The sequence below is a fragment of the Podarcis vaucheri genome, assembly GCF_965113315.1.
Source record: "Podarcis vaucheri genome assembly, chromosome: 1".
NCBI classification, from domain to species: Eukaryota; Metazoa; Chordata; class Lepidosauria; order Squamata; family Lacertidae; genus Podarcis; species Podarcis vaucheri.
In genome coordinates, this window is record NC_138759.1 from 45456929 (window position 1) to 45473390 (window position 16462).

At 46.6% G+C, this 16462-nt stretch overlaps 1 protein-coding gene across 2 annotated transcripts in view; it reads left to right on the top strand.

Moving 5' to 3' along the window:
- The first annotated feature begins 2564 nt into the window (after positions 1 to 2564).
- The window catches only part of TYRO3 (TYRO3 protein tyrosine kinase), a 68519-nt gene continuing 54621 nt past the window's right edge, over positions 2565 to 16462 (top strand). The window contains exons 1-2 of one of the 2 annotated variants that reach the window (XM_082239673.1): positions 2565 to 3435; positions 12130 to 12337. In XM_082239673.1, the coding sequence (XP_082095799.1) occupies positions 3342 to 3435; positions 12130 to 12337 (302 nt within the window). In that variant the 5' untranslated portion in view covers positions 2565 to 3341. The remainder of the gene's footprint in view (positions 3436 to 12129; positions 12338 to 16462) is intronic. The other variant, XM_082239672.1, reaches the window with a different exon arrangement.

A 16462-nucleotide genomic window follows, 5' to 3' on the forward strand; every position in this document is an offset into this window, starting at 1 on the left:
CAGAAAGAAGTGGGAGGGAAGTTAGGTTCTTGTTGCTATGGCAACAGACTAGAAATGCATGTGAGACATGCTATAGGCTGGCAGAGTTGGCTGCAGTAAAAAAAAGGGGGGGAGGGGTTGGATCTTTTTACCAATGGAAGCCAGAATGTCAGTCTAAGGGATTATGTGCATTATAGTTTTGCTCATTACAGGCCTAAACTTCAAGTTATACACACAAACTTGTGTTATAAAAGTCCAATAGCTGCTTTGGATTCATCTACAGGAGGGGGATTTGCTTCAGAAATAATAGCAAAGGAAGAGGAGTTGCCTGTTGCTTCTCTACTCTAAATGCCTCCAAACCACATCTTCCTTCATTATAATATTAATGACTGTGTCAGTATCTATGTTCCCTGTGCTATGAAGAAACTCTTGCAATCTCAGTCTCTGTGAGAGGTAAGCAAAGGTGACTATATACACAGTGGTACCTCGGGTTACAGACACTTCAGGTTACATACACTTCAGGTTACAGACTCCGCTAACCCAGAAATAGTGCTTCAGGTTAAGAACTTTGCTTCAGGATGAGAACAGAAATTGTGCGGTGGCAGCAGGAGGCCCCATTAGCTAAAGTGGTGCTTCAGGTTAAGAACAGTTTCAGGTTAAGAACGGATCTCCGGAACAAATGAAGTACTTAACCCGAGGTACCACTGTATATGAATTTTGAACATTGTTTCATTTAATTTTTACGAGTCAGAATGTTTACTCTGTTCCCATTTATTGTGACAATATTTGGGCAAATCCCAAATTCATGAGAAACAAAGAAATCAATTACTAACATATTGGAGCTAAAAAAGTGGGGTCAGAAGTTGAGGGCCCCACGCGTGGGGGGATGTCATTGGGACTCTGTGGGCCAGTTCTACCCTCTCCTGCTGATGTGTGCTGTAGCCCCCAACAACATCATGTGTACATTCATTTGAAGGGGCTACAAATGAATACAAAACTAATCAGAAAAGAGCACCCCAAATGATCAAAGGGATGGAGTAACTCACCTATGAAGAAATTTTAGTTCAGAGAAAATGTGAGTAAGAGTTGCTATATGATACAAGCGTAGAAAAGAACCCTGGAAACTCTAATAATAATAAAAATAATAATAATTTATTATTTGTACCCCGTCCATCTGGCTGGGTTTCCCCAGCCACTCTGGGCGGCTTCCAACAAAGATGAAAAATACACTAAAATGTCACATATTAAAAACTTCCCTGAACAGGGCTGCCTTCAGATGTCTTCTGAATGTCAGGTAGTTGTTTATCGCTTTGACATCTGATGGGAGGGCGTTCCACAGGGTGGGCGCCACCACCGAGAAGGCCCTCTGCCTGGTTCCCTGTGACTTGGCCTCTCGCAGTGAGGGAACTGCCAGAAGGCCCTCGGAGCTGGACCTCAGTGTCCGGGCAGAACGATGGGGGAGGAGACGCTCCTTCAGGTATACTGGACCGAGGCCGTTTAGGGCTTTAAAGGTCAGTACCAACACTTTGAATTGTGCTCGGAAACGTGCTGGGAGCCAATGTAGGTCTTTCAAGACCGGTGTTATATGGTCTCGGCGGCCGCTCCCAGTCACCAGTCTAGCTGCCGCGTTCTGGATTACCCCATGGGATTTCACTTCCCGAGAGCCCAGGTTCACAGCTGTGGGGGCCCCTCCTAGACTACGCAGTAGTGAGAAGTGACTTTTGCCAACTTAACCAGCTGATATGCCATCTCAACCCTATCAAGAGAAAGGACCTCACTTTGAATGTGGGTTGTGAAACCCTTGCAGCTCCTTTAATTCCTACATACCCATTTCCTATGCTTTGAAAATCCAAATAGGAGAACTACATTGATTGCATGGCGAATCATGGGAACTGTGGGAGAGCAGCTGAACCATAGGTCATCTAGTGGGGATCTGTGGGTCATCTAGTCCAGCCCCGTTATGCAGGAATCTTTTGCCCCATGGGTAGTTGGAAGAGAGCACCACATGCAAGATGGGGTGTTAATTAAGAGAGACACAAGGGGTTCACAGTCCTCATTACGCCAAGGTATGGATGGGCCCTTCCTTAGTTGCTCTGGTTCCATCAAGACTCAACTATTGTAATGTGCTCTTTGTGGGGCTGCCTTTAAACATGGTCCAGAAACTTAAAATGCAGAACATAAAATCCATGCAGGTTTTGAAAGAAATAACTAAGGACGACAGAATTTAGATCTGTGATTTCTCGCCCAAAGCCACACGGGTGCTTCATGCTTTCAAACTGCCACGTGTGTATACTCGGTATACATTCCTCCCCGGCTGTTCCTGCATGGAGGAAACGTATTACTTTATTTCAGAACTGGGCTTGGTGTCTGATACTGGCTTTTCCTTTCCCGTTGTTAGAAACCACCAATGTGTGTATTCATCTGAATGTTGGGTGAGGCCGACTTGGCCAGCGCGACGAAACTGCGTCTCTTTCCCCGGGTTGCTGGCGCAACAGGGGGTTGTTGGCGCGCGCGCTTCCAGCGCCCCTCTCGCGCCTCCCTCCAAAGGCGTAGAGAGGCCGCGACCACCCCCGAGAAGAAGCCCGCCATTTCCCCCTCGGAGAGGCGGGTGGGAGCAGAGAGGGAGAAGGGCAATAAATAGACGGGCTGGATAAATATTCATGATGAGGCCGGTGATGTCACGATGAGAAGCCGGGCTCTGCCGTGTGGCCTCGCGAAAGCGCCATTTCCTGGAGGAGAAGAGGCGGAGAAGGAGCAGCAGGAGGAAGGCGAGGAGAAGAAGGCGACTTGTTGAAGGAAGTCGCGGCGGCGGCGGCGGCAGAGCAGAAGCGGCGAGAGGGGGAGCTCCGAGCCCGGCCGAGGCGAGCGGCGCTTGCTCGCCGACTGAACTCCGCGTACCGCGCGAGGCCGGCAGGGGGGGAACTCCTCGGCTCGCGGATCTTGGATTACAAGCGCAGCGAGCGGAGGAGGAGGCGGGTCAGCCAGCCAGCCGGGAGCGAGCGCTGGTGCGGCTCCCCAATCTGCCGCCACCTCAGGCTCCCCTGCCTCGCTTGCCCTGCCAGGTCCCTCTCTCACGAGCGCGCGCGTGGGAAGGAGAGACCCTCGACGCGGCGGCACCCCCAGCCCTGCTGCTGCTGGAGGCGCCCAGCGCATTCCCGAATTTGAGGGCATCGCTTTGGCTCTCCTCGTGGCTTCCCCTCCCTCCCTCCCGATCCCGCTCTCCCCCCAACATCCCCAAACCGCCTCTCCTTCTCGTTCGCCTCCTCTCCCCCCGCCCCCCACCCCCGTTTCATTTCTTCCTTGGAAGCGAGCGGAGGCAACCCGGCGTGGAGGAGGATGACAAAGATGATGATGTGGAAGAGATGGAGATGAAGCAGACTATGCAGATCCGGGGACTCCTGTTGCTGCTGCCGGCACTGTGGGCTCTCCTTCTGCGGGACGTCGCGGCTGTCACAGGTAAGGCGGAGAAGGCATGGCTGACCCCATGGACTTACTTGGCTGGTTGCTACTCTCCTCCCCGCGCTCCCTCTCCGGACTCGTGGGGGATGCCTCTCCTCACCTCCCACCCCAACTTTGTCCCTGTGGGAGCCCTTGCTCAGGTCTGACCTCTTGCGCGGATCTGGTCTAAAAATGCCCTCTTGATTTGATCCAGAAATGGGAATCCCTCCGCCTCGCGCGCGCCCAACCCCGTCCTTTGCTGGCTTGTTCGGGCGGTTCAGCAGACAAACAAACAAAACCCCTCGCGTTGACAGTTCACTTTTTCTCCCGGAAGGGACTCCCGGGAAGAGTTAGGAACAAGAGCTGGCTGCCACTCTTAAGTACAGCGGCCATACATCCCAGTGTGTTGTGGAGCTGGTCTAAATCAGAGTTGCTGGTCTGAGCTGAAACAAATTACAGAACTTAATTGGGGGAATGTGTCTCTTCCCTGCCCCTTACTTTCTTTGTCGAGTATCCTTTATTTGGATTGTGTATTGTTATTATTTCATTTTCCACCTTGTTGCTGTGCCCATCAATAGTATCTGCAGCAGAGTCAAGCTTTTCTGAATTTGACTCGCTTCCCCACGGCCCCTTGCTATCTGCAGAAAGCCAGCTCTTCCAAAGAGAATGAATGCAGTCTTGGAGCTGTCACGATTTCAGATCTCACACCCCTGTTGTGAAATATGATCTCTTCACCTAAGTGCCTTAAGCGCCTCATTACTTTTCCAGAGGTCCTGAGTGAGGGCACAGCAACACTTACTGGCCCCAAGGGGACTGCTCTGAGGCTGGCATATTTGGAGGTGGAGGGGAAAGTCAGAAAATATCAGATTGGATTGACATTCCTTGAAGCCATATTTTGGCAGCTAATCTATGGAGTACATCTGTTTTGAAATATTCATGTCTTTAAAAGACCACTTGCTTTGACTGGTGTAATAATTACTGGGAATTTTGATCTTAGGGTTTGCTTATTGAGCAGGCACTTTAAATGTGTGTAAGGCTTTTGCCACCTAATTAATAAAAATAACTTATATTTTTGTATTTCAATATTGACCTCCTTGTTCTGTGTAACTTCTCCTTTTTCTGTGTAACCATGTGTTCATCATTATAGCAAGATATCTGTGAGATACACACACACACACACCAGTGATAAAAAAACTTTGGGAAACTTAAAATCCCCATGTGTGCTCATTGAGTATTCATTGTATTCATAGGGTATTTTGGGAATGCACAGTGTTCTGTCTATTGTGACCCATTTGGTGATGGAATAAAAAGAGACATTCCTGTGAATGCTGCAATCACAGAATATTTCCATTGCAGCAATATTTCCTCCTTTATTTAACATAACATAATCCTAAATACTCTTACTAGGGAGTAAGTCCTAGTGAGCCCAGTCAGAACTCACCGGTACTTCTGAGAAAACATACATAGAGTTACATGGTTAGTATACATCATGAAGGTAAAGTGGTTATTCATTTCTACAGGTATCTCATGATTTCACCTCCAATAGACATAGTCGGTTGGGGAGACAACTGAAAGGATTCCAAACATTTATATTGAGAATTCATCTTCCTGTGGAATTGAACTAGCCTAAATAAAGCACTAATGAGTGAAACTGAATATGTGGCATGCTGTCACAAGGTGCAGTTTCTCAGTGTTGCTTGATAGGACGGGAGCCCACCTGTAGGTGAATCTGATGCTCTTGGCTGGGCTAGTCTTCAGGTTTCTAGCTCCTGATCTGAAGACACAGCAAGGTACATTAACAGATCCAGGACACCTGCTGACTCTAGCCTTGATAACTGTGATGATCCATTTTCCCACTATTGTACTGGAATAGGAGTTACTCTCCCTGAATTATGTCTAGTGTCGTCGTGTTCTGTCTGGGCCATGTGCTGACAGTTTTAGGTGGGAGCTGTCAGGCATCAGTTTCCAAGCTTAGGTGCTTTGTGTGCTTGAAGGCTGGAGTCAATATAAATCAAAGTTGTCCATTGGCTGAGCAAGCATAAGTAGATGAGAGTAAAAAGACAACAGAGGCTAGGCTGGAAGACAAACCTAATACACTGGCACCACATTGACAGTACCCTATGGTGCCATGTTTTCAGTTCCCTATGATATAAAGTTGACAGCATCATAACCAGGAACAAAACTGACCAGCATTATATACAATTTCCAGCCAATCAGAGTCTGCAAATATTCTTTAAAATATGGAAAGGTGAGAAAAGTCTGTGGCAGGAGTGAATGGCCTGTGGCCCTCCATATGTTGTTGAACTACAACTCCCATAATCTTTAACTATTGTCCACGCTGACTAGGGCTGGTGGGAGTTGGAGTTCTATGACATCCAGAGAGCCACAGGTTAGGCACCCCTGGCTATGGTCCATTCCAAGTTCCAGGTTTGTTGTGGACCAGTTCAGTCATTACAGCAGTTATCCAGAACCTGTAGGAAATGCTGCTGCTGCTGCTGCTGACTATGCATGGTGGCTATCATGCTGTACAATGTGCCCCTTTGCATGAAGAGCCTCCATGTCAGGAGCAAGATAGTCCAAAGGTTCTAGCATGGAGCCCATATTCATTGACATAATAAACAGCTCCCATATGTTATGGTCATGATGTGGAGCCCCCAACTCTGAGGTCCCCTCTACAGTATACGCAAAGGATCTGGGGCTCTGGTCCTGCACACTTGGCATCTGAGAGAAAAGATTGCTCTCCCATGCAGACATGTTTCTCCAGTTTCCCATTTTCTTCCCTTAAGAATGCATTTTGGATTCCTTTTCTGGCAGTAATCTGCATTCTCAGAGAATTAAAGTTAACAAGCTGCAAAAGAACTTAGCAGCACTGGGTTGTTGTCAAGTTTAGATAGCATATCGTTTCTGTAAAGAAATAGATGTCTGTTCCCTAATTGTCTTGGGAACAGTGGATGATTAAAGGCAGAGACCCATAGGAACCAGGCCTGGCAAGCAAGTACAACTCACAGGGTGTTCCCAGTGCTGCACTGTTTCCTCCTGAGCGTTTGTCAGGGGTGGTGGGGAAATGTAGAAGGTCTCTTTCCCAGTCATGCCATTTCCTCCTTTCATGACAAGACACACTTTGCAGTTGGGCAGGATTTTCTGCCCACATTGGACCCAAAAGGTGGAGCAGCTCAGCTAACTTCCCAGGCTGCCAAGTTGTCAGCTGAACTAACAGAGAAAGCCATCCCGGTTTGCGAGGAATGTTTATTATGTTTCCTACATAATATAATTGTATACAGTTACATAATTGTTGTCAATTCTCTAAGCAGCTGCCATCTGGCTAGGAAAGGCAGGTGGCTAAGAGCCACACTGCTTCTTGAGTCCAAATCTGTAAGAATTGCGAAGCTGCACCTCCTAATTGAGCAACATCTTTTGATTTCCATAATCATTACATTGTGAAGAGACGTTAATGACTAGGTTTTAATTATCTCTGTGCGTAAGAGCTTAATTAGGTAACAATCAGGGTTGGAAATTGGGAATATATATGTATGTGTGTGTGCATGTGTACACACTCAATATATATTAAAATTAATCCCTGCTCTTTCCAAACCTTCCTATCGCTTAACCATTCGCCCTTTTCCTTTCATCAAGCGCCAAAAGAAGACTAAAGCCAATTGATCCCTTAAAAATTCCTTCTCTCTGTGCAAAATCCATCCTCCTTGTACTTTGCCCAGTACACTCCTTCAAATGTGACTTGCACTGTGATTTCTTGGAACCACAGCTGAAGGTGGGAATGTAAATCTTAAGTTGCCTCCCAGATATATCAATGCTTGTGTGTTATTAACCCTGTTAGCCAAGTGCATTACTGAAAGCTGAGCAGTCTTGTTGCCACAGGGTGCTGCCTACATTTCATAAGATTGCTTGTCATGTCATGCGTGTGTTTTATGTGTATGTGGCGTGGCTATGCAGGGCTTGTTATATTCAGTTAGAGGGAGAGCTGAGAGGGAGGATGCTTTCTGGTACACACACTCACACACCATTTATGTCATTGTTGAATCAAATAATAAGGGGTTAGATCATGTTTCTTAGTGGCATGATTAATTCCTTAGCCCAACAACAACAAATGCTGCGTCTGAACATAAAGTATTATTTTGCCAGCTTCATCGCTCTTAGCAATTTCCACTAAGTTTACAGGAACAACAAAAGGGAGAAAAATTACAAGGAGTGCAGCATGGGAACCAGTGAATTAACAGGCTTTGTAATCCAATAAAAGTCCCAATAAAAGAACAACATGCTTTTCCCCTACAGAGGTTCTCTAGTAGGGAATAACATTACTGATTTTTGCAGGTGGGCTGTACTAACCACAGTTGGGTCCCCTAACACTAGCTTCATGTTCTTACTGTTGCACAGACAAAAAAAATCTCCTAATTACTTTATCAGTCTTATGTAGGATATGAGCAATTGCTAGCATGCCATAGAAATATGAATGCAATTAAGTTATGTACGCAGGGGGATCCTATGGTCCTGGCACCCTGGGCACATCCTAGCGGGGCATCTTGGAAAGCCAGTGTCACGGCAGGCCTAGTACTCCCTGAGGTGGTAAACCTGTGTCTGGGCACTTCAGACTGCTGTTGAGAGCTCACATAAATGAATGCGCCTTCATACAAAAATCCCACTTGACATAGGGTGCTTTCAGATGTGAGGTTGTTCAGGTACCATGAGTGGATTATTAGAAGCAGAATGTTTTTTTTTTAAGCCTGTTGGATTTTCTGCAGAAAAGGTTGTTGTTGTTTAGTCGTTTAGTCGTGTCCGACTCTTCGTGACCCTATGTACCAGAGCATGCCAGGCACTCTTGTCTTCCACTGCCTCCCGCAGTTTGGTCAGACTCATGCTGGTAGCTTCGAGAACACTGTCCAACCATCTCATCCTCTGTCGTCCCCTTCTCCTTGTGCCCTCCATCTTTCCCAACATCAGGGTCTTTTCCAGGGAGCCTTCTCTTTTCATGAGGTGGCCAAAGTATTGGAGCCTCAGCTTCAGGCTCTGTCCTTCCAGTGAGCACTCAGGGCTGATTTCCTTCAGAATGGATAGGCTTGATCTTCTTGCAGTCCATGGGACTCTCAAGAGTCTCCTCCAGCACCATAATTCAAAAGCATCAATTCTTCGGCAATCAGCCTTCTTTATGGTCCAGCCCTCACTTCCATACATCACTGCTGGGAAAACACATCTGGAACCACCCTTAGAGAATTAGGTGTTGGAGAGCCTAACCTCCTCCCTCATGGGCTGGTTTTCTATATAGAGGAACATTCAGTAATCTGAACTCTCCCCTGGGACCTGTAACTAGGTGATAGTTACAGTACTATGCTCAGTCTGCTGTAGGGTCAATAGAACAGCAATCCAACGCACATCCAAAGCAGGGGTTGGGAAATGTTTTTGCCCAGAGGGCTACCTTCATCTCTGTCCCTGCCCCTGCGGGCAGACTTTGACAGGTAGGTGGAGCAACCCACTTGTCAATCATTTGGTGTCATGATGTCAGCTGATAGGGACCCACCCACTTGTCAAAGTCACTTATGCAGCTGTAGCTTTGCCAGGGGGCATGAGGAACATTACGCTGGGGGCCCACTCAGCTCTGGCACCAACCCTGTTCACTGTTTTTTAATGAGGAGCCTCACTTGTAGAGTACTGAGTGATGTAGTTCCTCTGCCTTTGAAAGCTGTCCTACAGAGGGGGAAAAGATAAACTTTGTGCATCATCACATTTCAGTTCTGTGTCCTATTGCACCTGATACGTTGCTGCCAGGCAGTCTGGCAAATCAAAGGAGCCCCAAGGAGGACAATTTGTTGCAGGCCCCCAGGGGGATAGTTGGCTTCCTACTGGTCATTTCTGTGGTGGGCTTCACTTGTGGTCTGCATGACACTGAGAACAGGGTGCCTACTTTCCCCCGTGCACTATGAATGGCTGCCTGGTTGCCTGTGGAGGAACAGGAGGAACCTGGGGGTGACTCATGGTTAGCAGATGCACACAACAGTTCCCTTTACAAGGTTCTCCTTGAGGATTGCTACTTAAGTAAACAGAAGAAAGAGTGCTATCACCCACCTAGTTCCATTATGCATGCCTCAGCCTAGCTGCCCATTGTATCAGTGGCAATTCCTCTAATGTCAGTTTTTTGGAGGGTCACCTGTCAGGAAGGGAAATGTAACCACTGCAACGGTTACTCAACTCATCCACTGTAGGGAGTTGCATACTCTGCACTTTGGGTTTGTCTTGCTCCATGTGCCAAAGCTCTGGTCCCATCAAGAAGAATATATCACAGATGTTTGGCCAGAAGAGACATTAGGCAGAGTGCGGTGTCTGGTGTTCGCTAACAAATGTGACAAAGCCCTTCATTGCCTTTGCCTGTGCATCATCAGAGTTTTTCTGGGTTCTGCATAAAACATGCTACTTACAATGTGCTCCCATGTACAGGATACTCTTGCTATCCGCTGTTGAGTAAGGGAGGGTTGTTAAGCAGCTTTCCCATGTTGCAGGCTTGATGACATTCTGTGACCGTGGATGTCTGTGTGCTTTGTGCATACACATTTCTTTCTTTCAGAGAGGGAGTTAGAGGAGGGGTGAAGGAAGCCTGTGTCCTAATTTGAGACATGATCTTATTCTCCCTGGTGACTCCCTCTCCCTTGCTTAACATTTTGGGGAACCTTATCCTTGCAGCCGAAGTTAGAGGGCTGGAGTTGAGGCTCTTGTTGAGAGTTCATGTCTGGGTCCTGAGAAAAGTACCTGTTAGCAAGACTCCAGAAAAACAAGTGCTATTCATGATAATTCATTTACTTTCATCGGACTGTTGGGTACTGTTGCTGGTGTACAGTGTTTGCTTCATGTGCAGTGTCTCACCATCAACTTAAGCACCAATGAATCTCCACCTTTGGGTGTTCCTTGAAATCAGAATGATTCAGCCCCATTATGTGCATTTTGATATCTGAAATCTGTATTTTCCCTCCTGGGGCTTTTATACCCTTGATGGGATGCCATGGTTGGCTGCAGAGGTGGTAGAAATTCGATCCTTCACTAAGCCTCTAAAGGCATTAAAAACAACAACAAACAAACACCTCCCAGCACGTTACAGTAGAGGAAAAGGCTACTCTGGGGAAGATCTAGTACTTGCTACTTCCAAAATCAACATGTTAAAACAGAGTGAACCATCACTGCCTCTCGTGCTGTAAATACTATTTATTTATTTGTTTGCTGTGGGTTATAAACAATGCTGCACACACAGAGTTCCACTCATGCATGGAACGTCCACTTCCTCTCTCTGTGTGTCACCAAAACCTGCTCCAGAGGGTCCTCCAATCCTCTGGAGCATATTTTGAGGGGGTGTGGGGGACTCCAGGGGAGAGCAGAAGCGGGGAAAGTTTTGTTGTATAAGTGGAAGCCTGTTGTGCAAGTAGAACAAAAGCACTGGATACAACCCTCTGCCTATTTATTTTTAATGGAATTTATATACTCGCCCCCTTTCCATTGGCATGCTGAAGCTGATAAATAAAGTCAGCACTGCACAAAGTAGTTGCAGAAACTCAAGACAAAACTATTATAATAAAGACTATTATGATGAAAACCCATCAATAATTGGATAGGAAATTGACGGCTGGCACTTTCCTATTCTGCCAATGGTTAATACCTACAGCAGAGATGGTACAAAAGGCCTGGTCTTCTCTGGAAATTGGCAGCCACATTTTAATCCTCTACCTTGCAGCTTATTTACCATCTTGCTTATTTTCTTCCTTCCCACATATGCTCATCTTCTCCCCAAGCGTTCAAACAGCTTGCATCAGTGTTTATGCAGCTAACGTATTCCATACATTTTTCTTATTGTGGACGCAATAGCTTTCTCCACCCACTCACTTAAACACATTTGAGAGCCCTGGAGCACATTCTGAATGCGTCGAACCCCTCCACCTCCACCCCAAAGGAAATCTGAGAAACGCCACCACCTGCAAATGAATTGGTGACACTCATCCAAATGGGGAATGAGATCAGAAATTTGGCACTGCCTCCTGGGTTTGGGGGTTGCCTGGCTACTGGTTGAAATAATCCCACAGCACAACATTAAGAAGGAAAGGGAGAAAAGTATGCTCTGTAAATGGTTAGTTTCCTTTCATGCCAAGGCTCTTCACCAGCCTTTTCATCCGTAGTGTTTGCAAAACTGCTTGGGAGTTTTTGCAATAAAGAGAAAGTGCTTGCCGAACAACCCCTCCCCCCATGAATAACTTTCTAAAATGTCAGCTCTTTTCATAGGCGTAGATCAAAAGCCACAGTTTCCCAAAAGTGCATGAATATTAGCTGGCAGCCAGAAATCCAGAGAGAATTTTGGGCGGAATTTGTGCTACTGTTCTGAGAATAGCACTTTCAAAAAGCATTGTCAGGGCACAGCTGCAGGGATGTCTTCTGCATCTGTATCTACCACTGACAGGTTGCTACTGTATGGCTTTCACCCTGCTGATCTCCAGATTGGCATGTTGTTAACGAAGCCCTGCATGGATTTAACCTCCTCCATTATTCCCTAACTGGAATTTCTGTACTCTCATTCTATAATCATTCGGCAAATGTAATAAAGCTCTGATGAGGCGTTCAGGTGCCTGCATGTTCTGTTCTCTGGATGTATTGTTGCACTGCGGACCACCAACCTTGGCTAATTTGCTGTATTCCCGACCTCCTCGCTCCCCTTTCGTGGGTGTGGAGAGGAGGGAGGTTGCTTTCTTCCAGGTACAAAGGCTACTGGAATGCCAGTCAAACTGAAGGTGTCCCAGGGACAGCCTGTGAAGCTGAACTGCAGCCTCGAGGGAATGGAAGACCCAGAGATGCTGTGGATCAAGGATGGAGCTGTTGTACAGAGCGTAGACCAGGTGTACATCCCGGTAGATGAAGAACACTGGATTGGGTTCCTCAGGTAGGACTGATGTACAGATCAAGGGCTTCCAAGTTATATTACATTATTAATTACTATCATCATCTTCATTATCATTATCACCACCCTCACTACCACCTGCATTTTTTTATCCTGTGACAGACCACTGGTCACTTAGTGAGCTTTGTGGTTGAATGGACATTTGAATCCTAGTCTCCCCCGTCCTAACTGTTGCACTCTATGGCACTTGGAGTCAGAGCTCAGTGCATTCCACATATTTGCTGTGCAAAATATGGGGTTGGCTCCTTGGAATTCCACCCAAATCTTTTTGTCTTCCCTTGTTTAAAATCTCAGGTGTGTGCCTAAGACCTTTCCCCATTCTTGTAGCTGATAATAATACTAAGTATTTGAATAGTACCTCAAAGCGCTCAAATGTGATCTAGTGTGATCCAAGCAGTAACTCTGTAAGTGCACCAGTATTATTACCTCCCAGATTTCAGATAGGAAGCCTGAGGCTGAGAGAGTGCCTTTACTAAGGCCACCTACTGAGTTCATGGCAGAGGTGAGATCCGAACTGCAGACTTTCTGATTCATAGCTCGTAACTGTTATGCTGCAGCTACACCAACCCTCCAGTTGTGGAGGAAAGCATAAAGGCAAATGAGCAACAGTCTGGTAAAAAAAAATCAGAAACCAGAGGTAGTCTGAACAAGGCTTTCATTGGTCAAAATGAGGTTTAGCTCCTTCCCCCACATTTTCTAATGGTTTACTCAGCACTATCTTCATGACCATCTCCTATTTTATTCATCACTCCAATATAAAATTTTGGTGTGTGGGACCTTACCCAGCCTTACTCAGCACTATCTTCATGACCACCTCCTATTTTATTCATCACCCCAATATAAAATTTTGGTGTGTGGGACCTTGGGAATGGAGGGAGGCAGAGAGGACTAGATTCCTCCCTAAGATTGGCCAGGAGGGCTGATTTCCCACAGGAGTGTTCAGGCAAAAGAAAGGCTTCTGTTGTAGTCAAGGTTAATTGATAAAGAAGAGGGGCAGGTGCAGTCCATTTGCTAAGACCCAGTGTTTTAAAAACTCGCATTGCATTGCTTTCTGTGCCTGGTGCAGAACTTTGCTATAGAAGGAGGAGCTGATCTGAGCCAAACCAAACCAGTTTGGTTTCCATTCTCTAATTTTTCACAGGCTTGCAAGATGGCTTACAGAATAAAAGCAAATTGTTGGGGGGGAAATGTACACTGCAATCTGCTCAATGGGGCTTGGTCTAGAGTAGTCAGTAGCAAGTGGCATGGTGGGGGAGCCCTCTTCAGATAACCTCTGGTTGGTCGCAGTGCTGTTGCTTACCAGGAGGTAGAGGGGGAAGGGCAAGGATAGCATGGTACAAGCCTACCAGTGGGAACACCAGATTGGTTCAACTCACTGTTGCATCGGCACCACACCAGCCTCCTCCCCCACCAGATTACCTCTCCACCTCCAGGTAAGCATCAGCAATGCAACCGGCCAACAATTAGGTGAGTGGCAGAGCCTCGCCATGTCATCAGCTACTGTGAATAGTCATATATAGCAGGTGTGAGGAACCTGTGCCTCTCCACTTGTTGCTGAATTACAACTCCCAATGGACAAATGGACAGGGATGACGGGAGCTAAAGTTCAGCAACATCTGGAAGGCCAAAGGTTCCCTGCACCTGATTATATAGCACTAATGCAGTCAAAGAGGATGCACCATTGACCAAAACCATTCCAGTCCAGTCTAGGACATCTTGAGGTGTACTGGCGCCTGAAATGGCCAGCCCAACCTTTTCTCATGTTTGGTAGCTCCATTAGGCAGGAAGGCCCAGAGAGGCTATTAAGCTCCTTAGGGATGTAGGGAGTTGCTTTATACTGATCAGACCTTGGTCCATCTACATACCGCAAGTATTGCTTACACTGACTGGCAGCACCTGTCCAGGGTTTCAGGAAGAGGTCTTCTATCCCAGGGACCTTCTGCAAAGCAAGTGCACTACCACGGAGTTACAGCCCTTCCCTCAATTCCCCTGTGTGGTTCTCTAAGACCAGCATTGGCAGCAGATGTTGTTTCCGCCACCACTGATTGCATGTTCATGCTGTATCTGTCCTTCTGATACTGAGAGCTTTCCCCTTTTCTGGCCTAGCCTGAAGGCAAATGACAAGGAAAGCTTTACAGCCCCCCTTTCCCCTTGTTTGTTCCAATGTGCTCTGCGGCAAAACTGGAGATGTACTTAAAAGTTTCCTTGCTCTCATTTATTCCCACCATGTCCCTTCCTTCTCTCCTGGTCTCTGACTAAAAAGAGATGCCCTAATTAAAATCAGACTTCTGAGACTAGATCGGAATCCTGTTGGGAGGGGAGAGGATGTGTCATACAAACCAAGTCTTAGTCATCCCCACAAGAGATGTTCCAGCACATTTACTCCATCATTTAGATCAAGCCAAGCGTTCTGCATTTGGGCCAATTATCATAGGGTAAAATATTCAAGGGTAGTTTGCTTAGGATGTTGCGGCGGGACAGGTACAGCAGGTGGGCTGGGGGTGGGAGAGGAAAAGTGCCAGTCATCTTTCCAGATACTGTTTGCAAGTGCTGTAATTACTGCAACAATTGCCAGAAATATACAAGAATTACCTATTCCCAAATCCATCTCTCCAGAGGCCTTTTGAATTAAATAGTTACTTGAGAATCTTGGATTCCCAACAGAGCCCTTGAAATGAAAATGTGCTCCTGGAAACACTTGTTTTACAAGGAGCCGGGATGGGTGGAGAGAGGATATATTGCTGCATTACAGCAAACAGCATTGAAATAGCACCTCTGGCAGCCCTAATTAAATACCCTGTAGGCTGTTGCACTGATGTCTGATTTAGCAAATTGATAGGCGGATCGGGAAGAGCTGAGAGTGGAGCTGCTGGTTGTCCCTTCCCAATCAGAATGACACTTGATGACTTGAGTTTCATATGGTCACCCTGTGATGATCTGCCACAGCTGGAATTGGTAGGGGCTGGACTGGCTTTGTCGTGCGGCTATCGCAAGCTGAAGCCGTACAAAGCTGTTTTCAGTCTGATATAAATTGACATATGTGTCTGAACTTGAGGAACTGTGGACAGAATTTCTCCCTTGGTTCATAGCAACATTCTATGCATTCAGTTACTCTCTACCCTGCTTCCCACTTTGTAAGAAAAGATTAGCATGTGAAATATTTATTTAGGTTTATGCGGTGCTGAATAAGGCCAGAGATGAAGAGCTCCAGCTCTGAGTCATCACCTTGATGAGGGAATGTTTGCTCCTTCCCTTTCGCTCTTGTCTAACCAAAACATTTGCTTTCTCCGCATGTTTTTAGACTCCAGTCTCAGGGTTAGAGCGGCTTGGCAGACTCTTTCTTCCAAGATGAGGACAGTTAAACTTCCTGGAACCAGGGAGTTAGCTAAGTCACGTTCTGCAAACAGGAATTGCATGGCACTTGGCTAATTAATTCGTGCAGTATTTCAAGATAAGCACTTATTTCTCCCATGTGGGTGCTAAAGATTCCTTCACTGTTTTGAAAAGGGTAACCTCTCCTCCAATCTCTGTCTCAGTCTCCAAAATCATATGTCTCTGGTGAAAGGGCTGTAGCTCAGTGATGGAGTATTGCTTGCAGGTTCGCCAGCATCTCCAGCTAAGGCTGGGGAAGGGCGTCTTTGAAATCCTGCCAATCAATTTGGACCAGGGAGGCACAACGTAGTGCCCTCCATGTCTCTCATCAGCTCCAGCCAGCATGGCTAGTGATCAGGGGTGATGGGAGTTGTAGCCCCAACAATATATGCAGAGTAGAGGACTAGAGGGACCATTATTCTTACTCAGGACAAGGCAGCTTCCTATGTTCCTGACCTATTTTCTGTCACTTGTGTTATGGCATATGCTTTGCACTGATTGGCTAATCTTCTCTAAAGAGCTCCTTCTGCTTTGTGGTACCCACACAAATATGTGGAAGCCTCGCCACATGGTTTATTGCTTTCCCTGCATATTCAGGCTGGATGCAGTCATGGGCCACTGTAAGGCCACAATTTAACATGTTCTCTGGAATCCTGGAAAACAAGTGCTTCTCAGGATATGGCAAACTGCATTCCTTTTGCAGAGCCAAAAACCAGCGGTGACACTTGTGCTTTG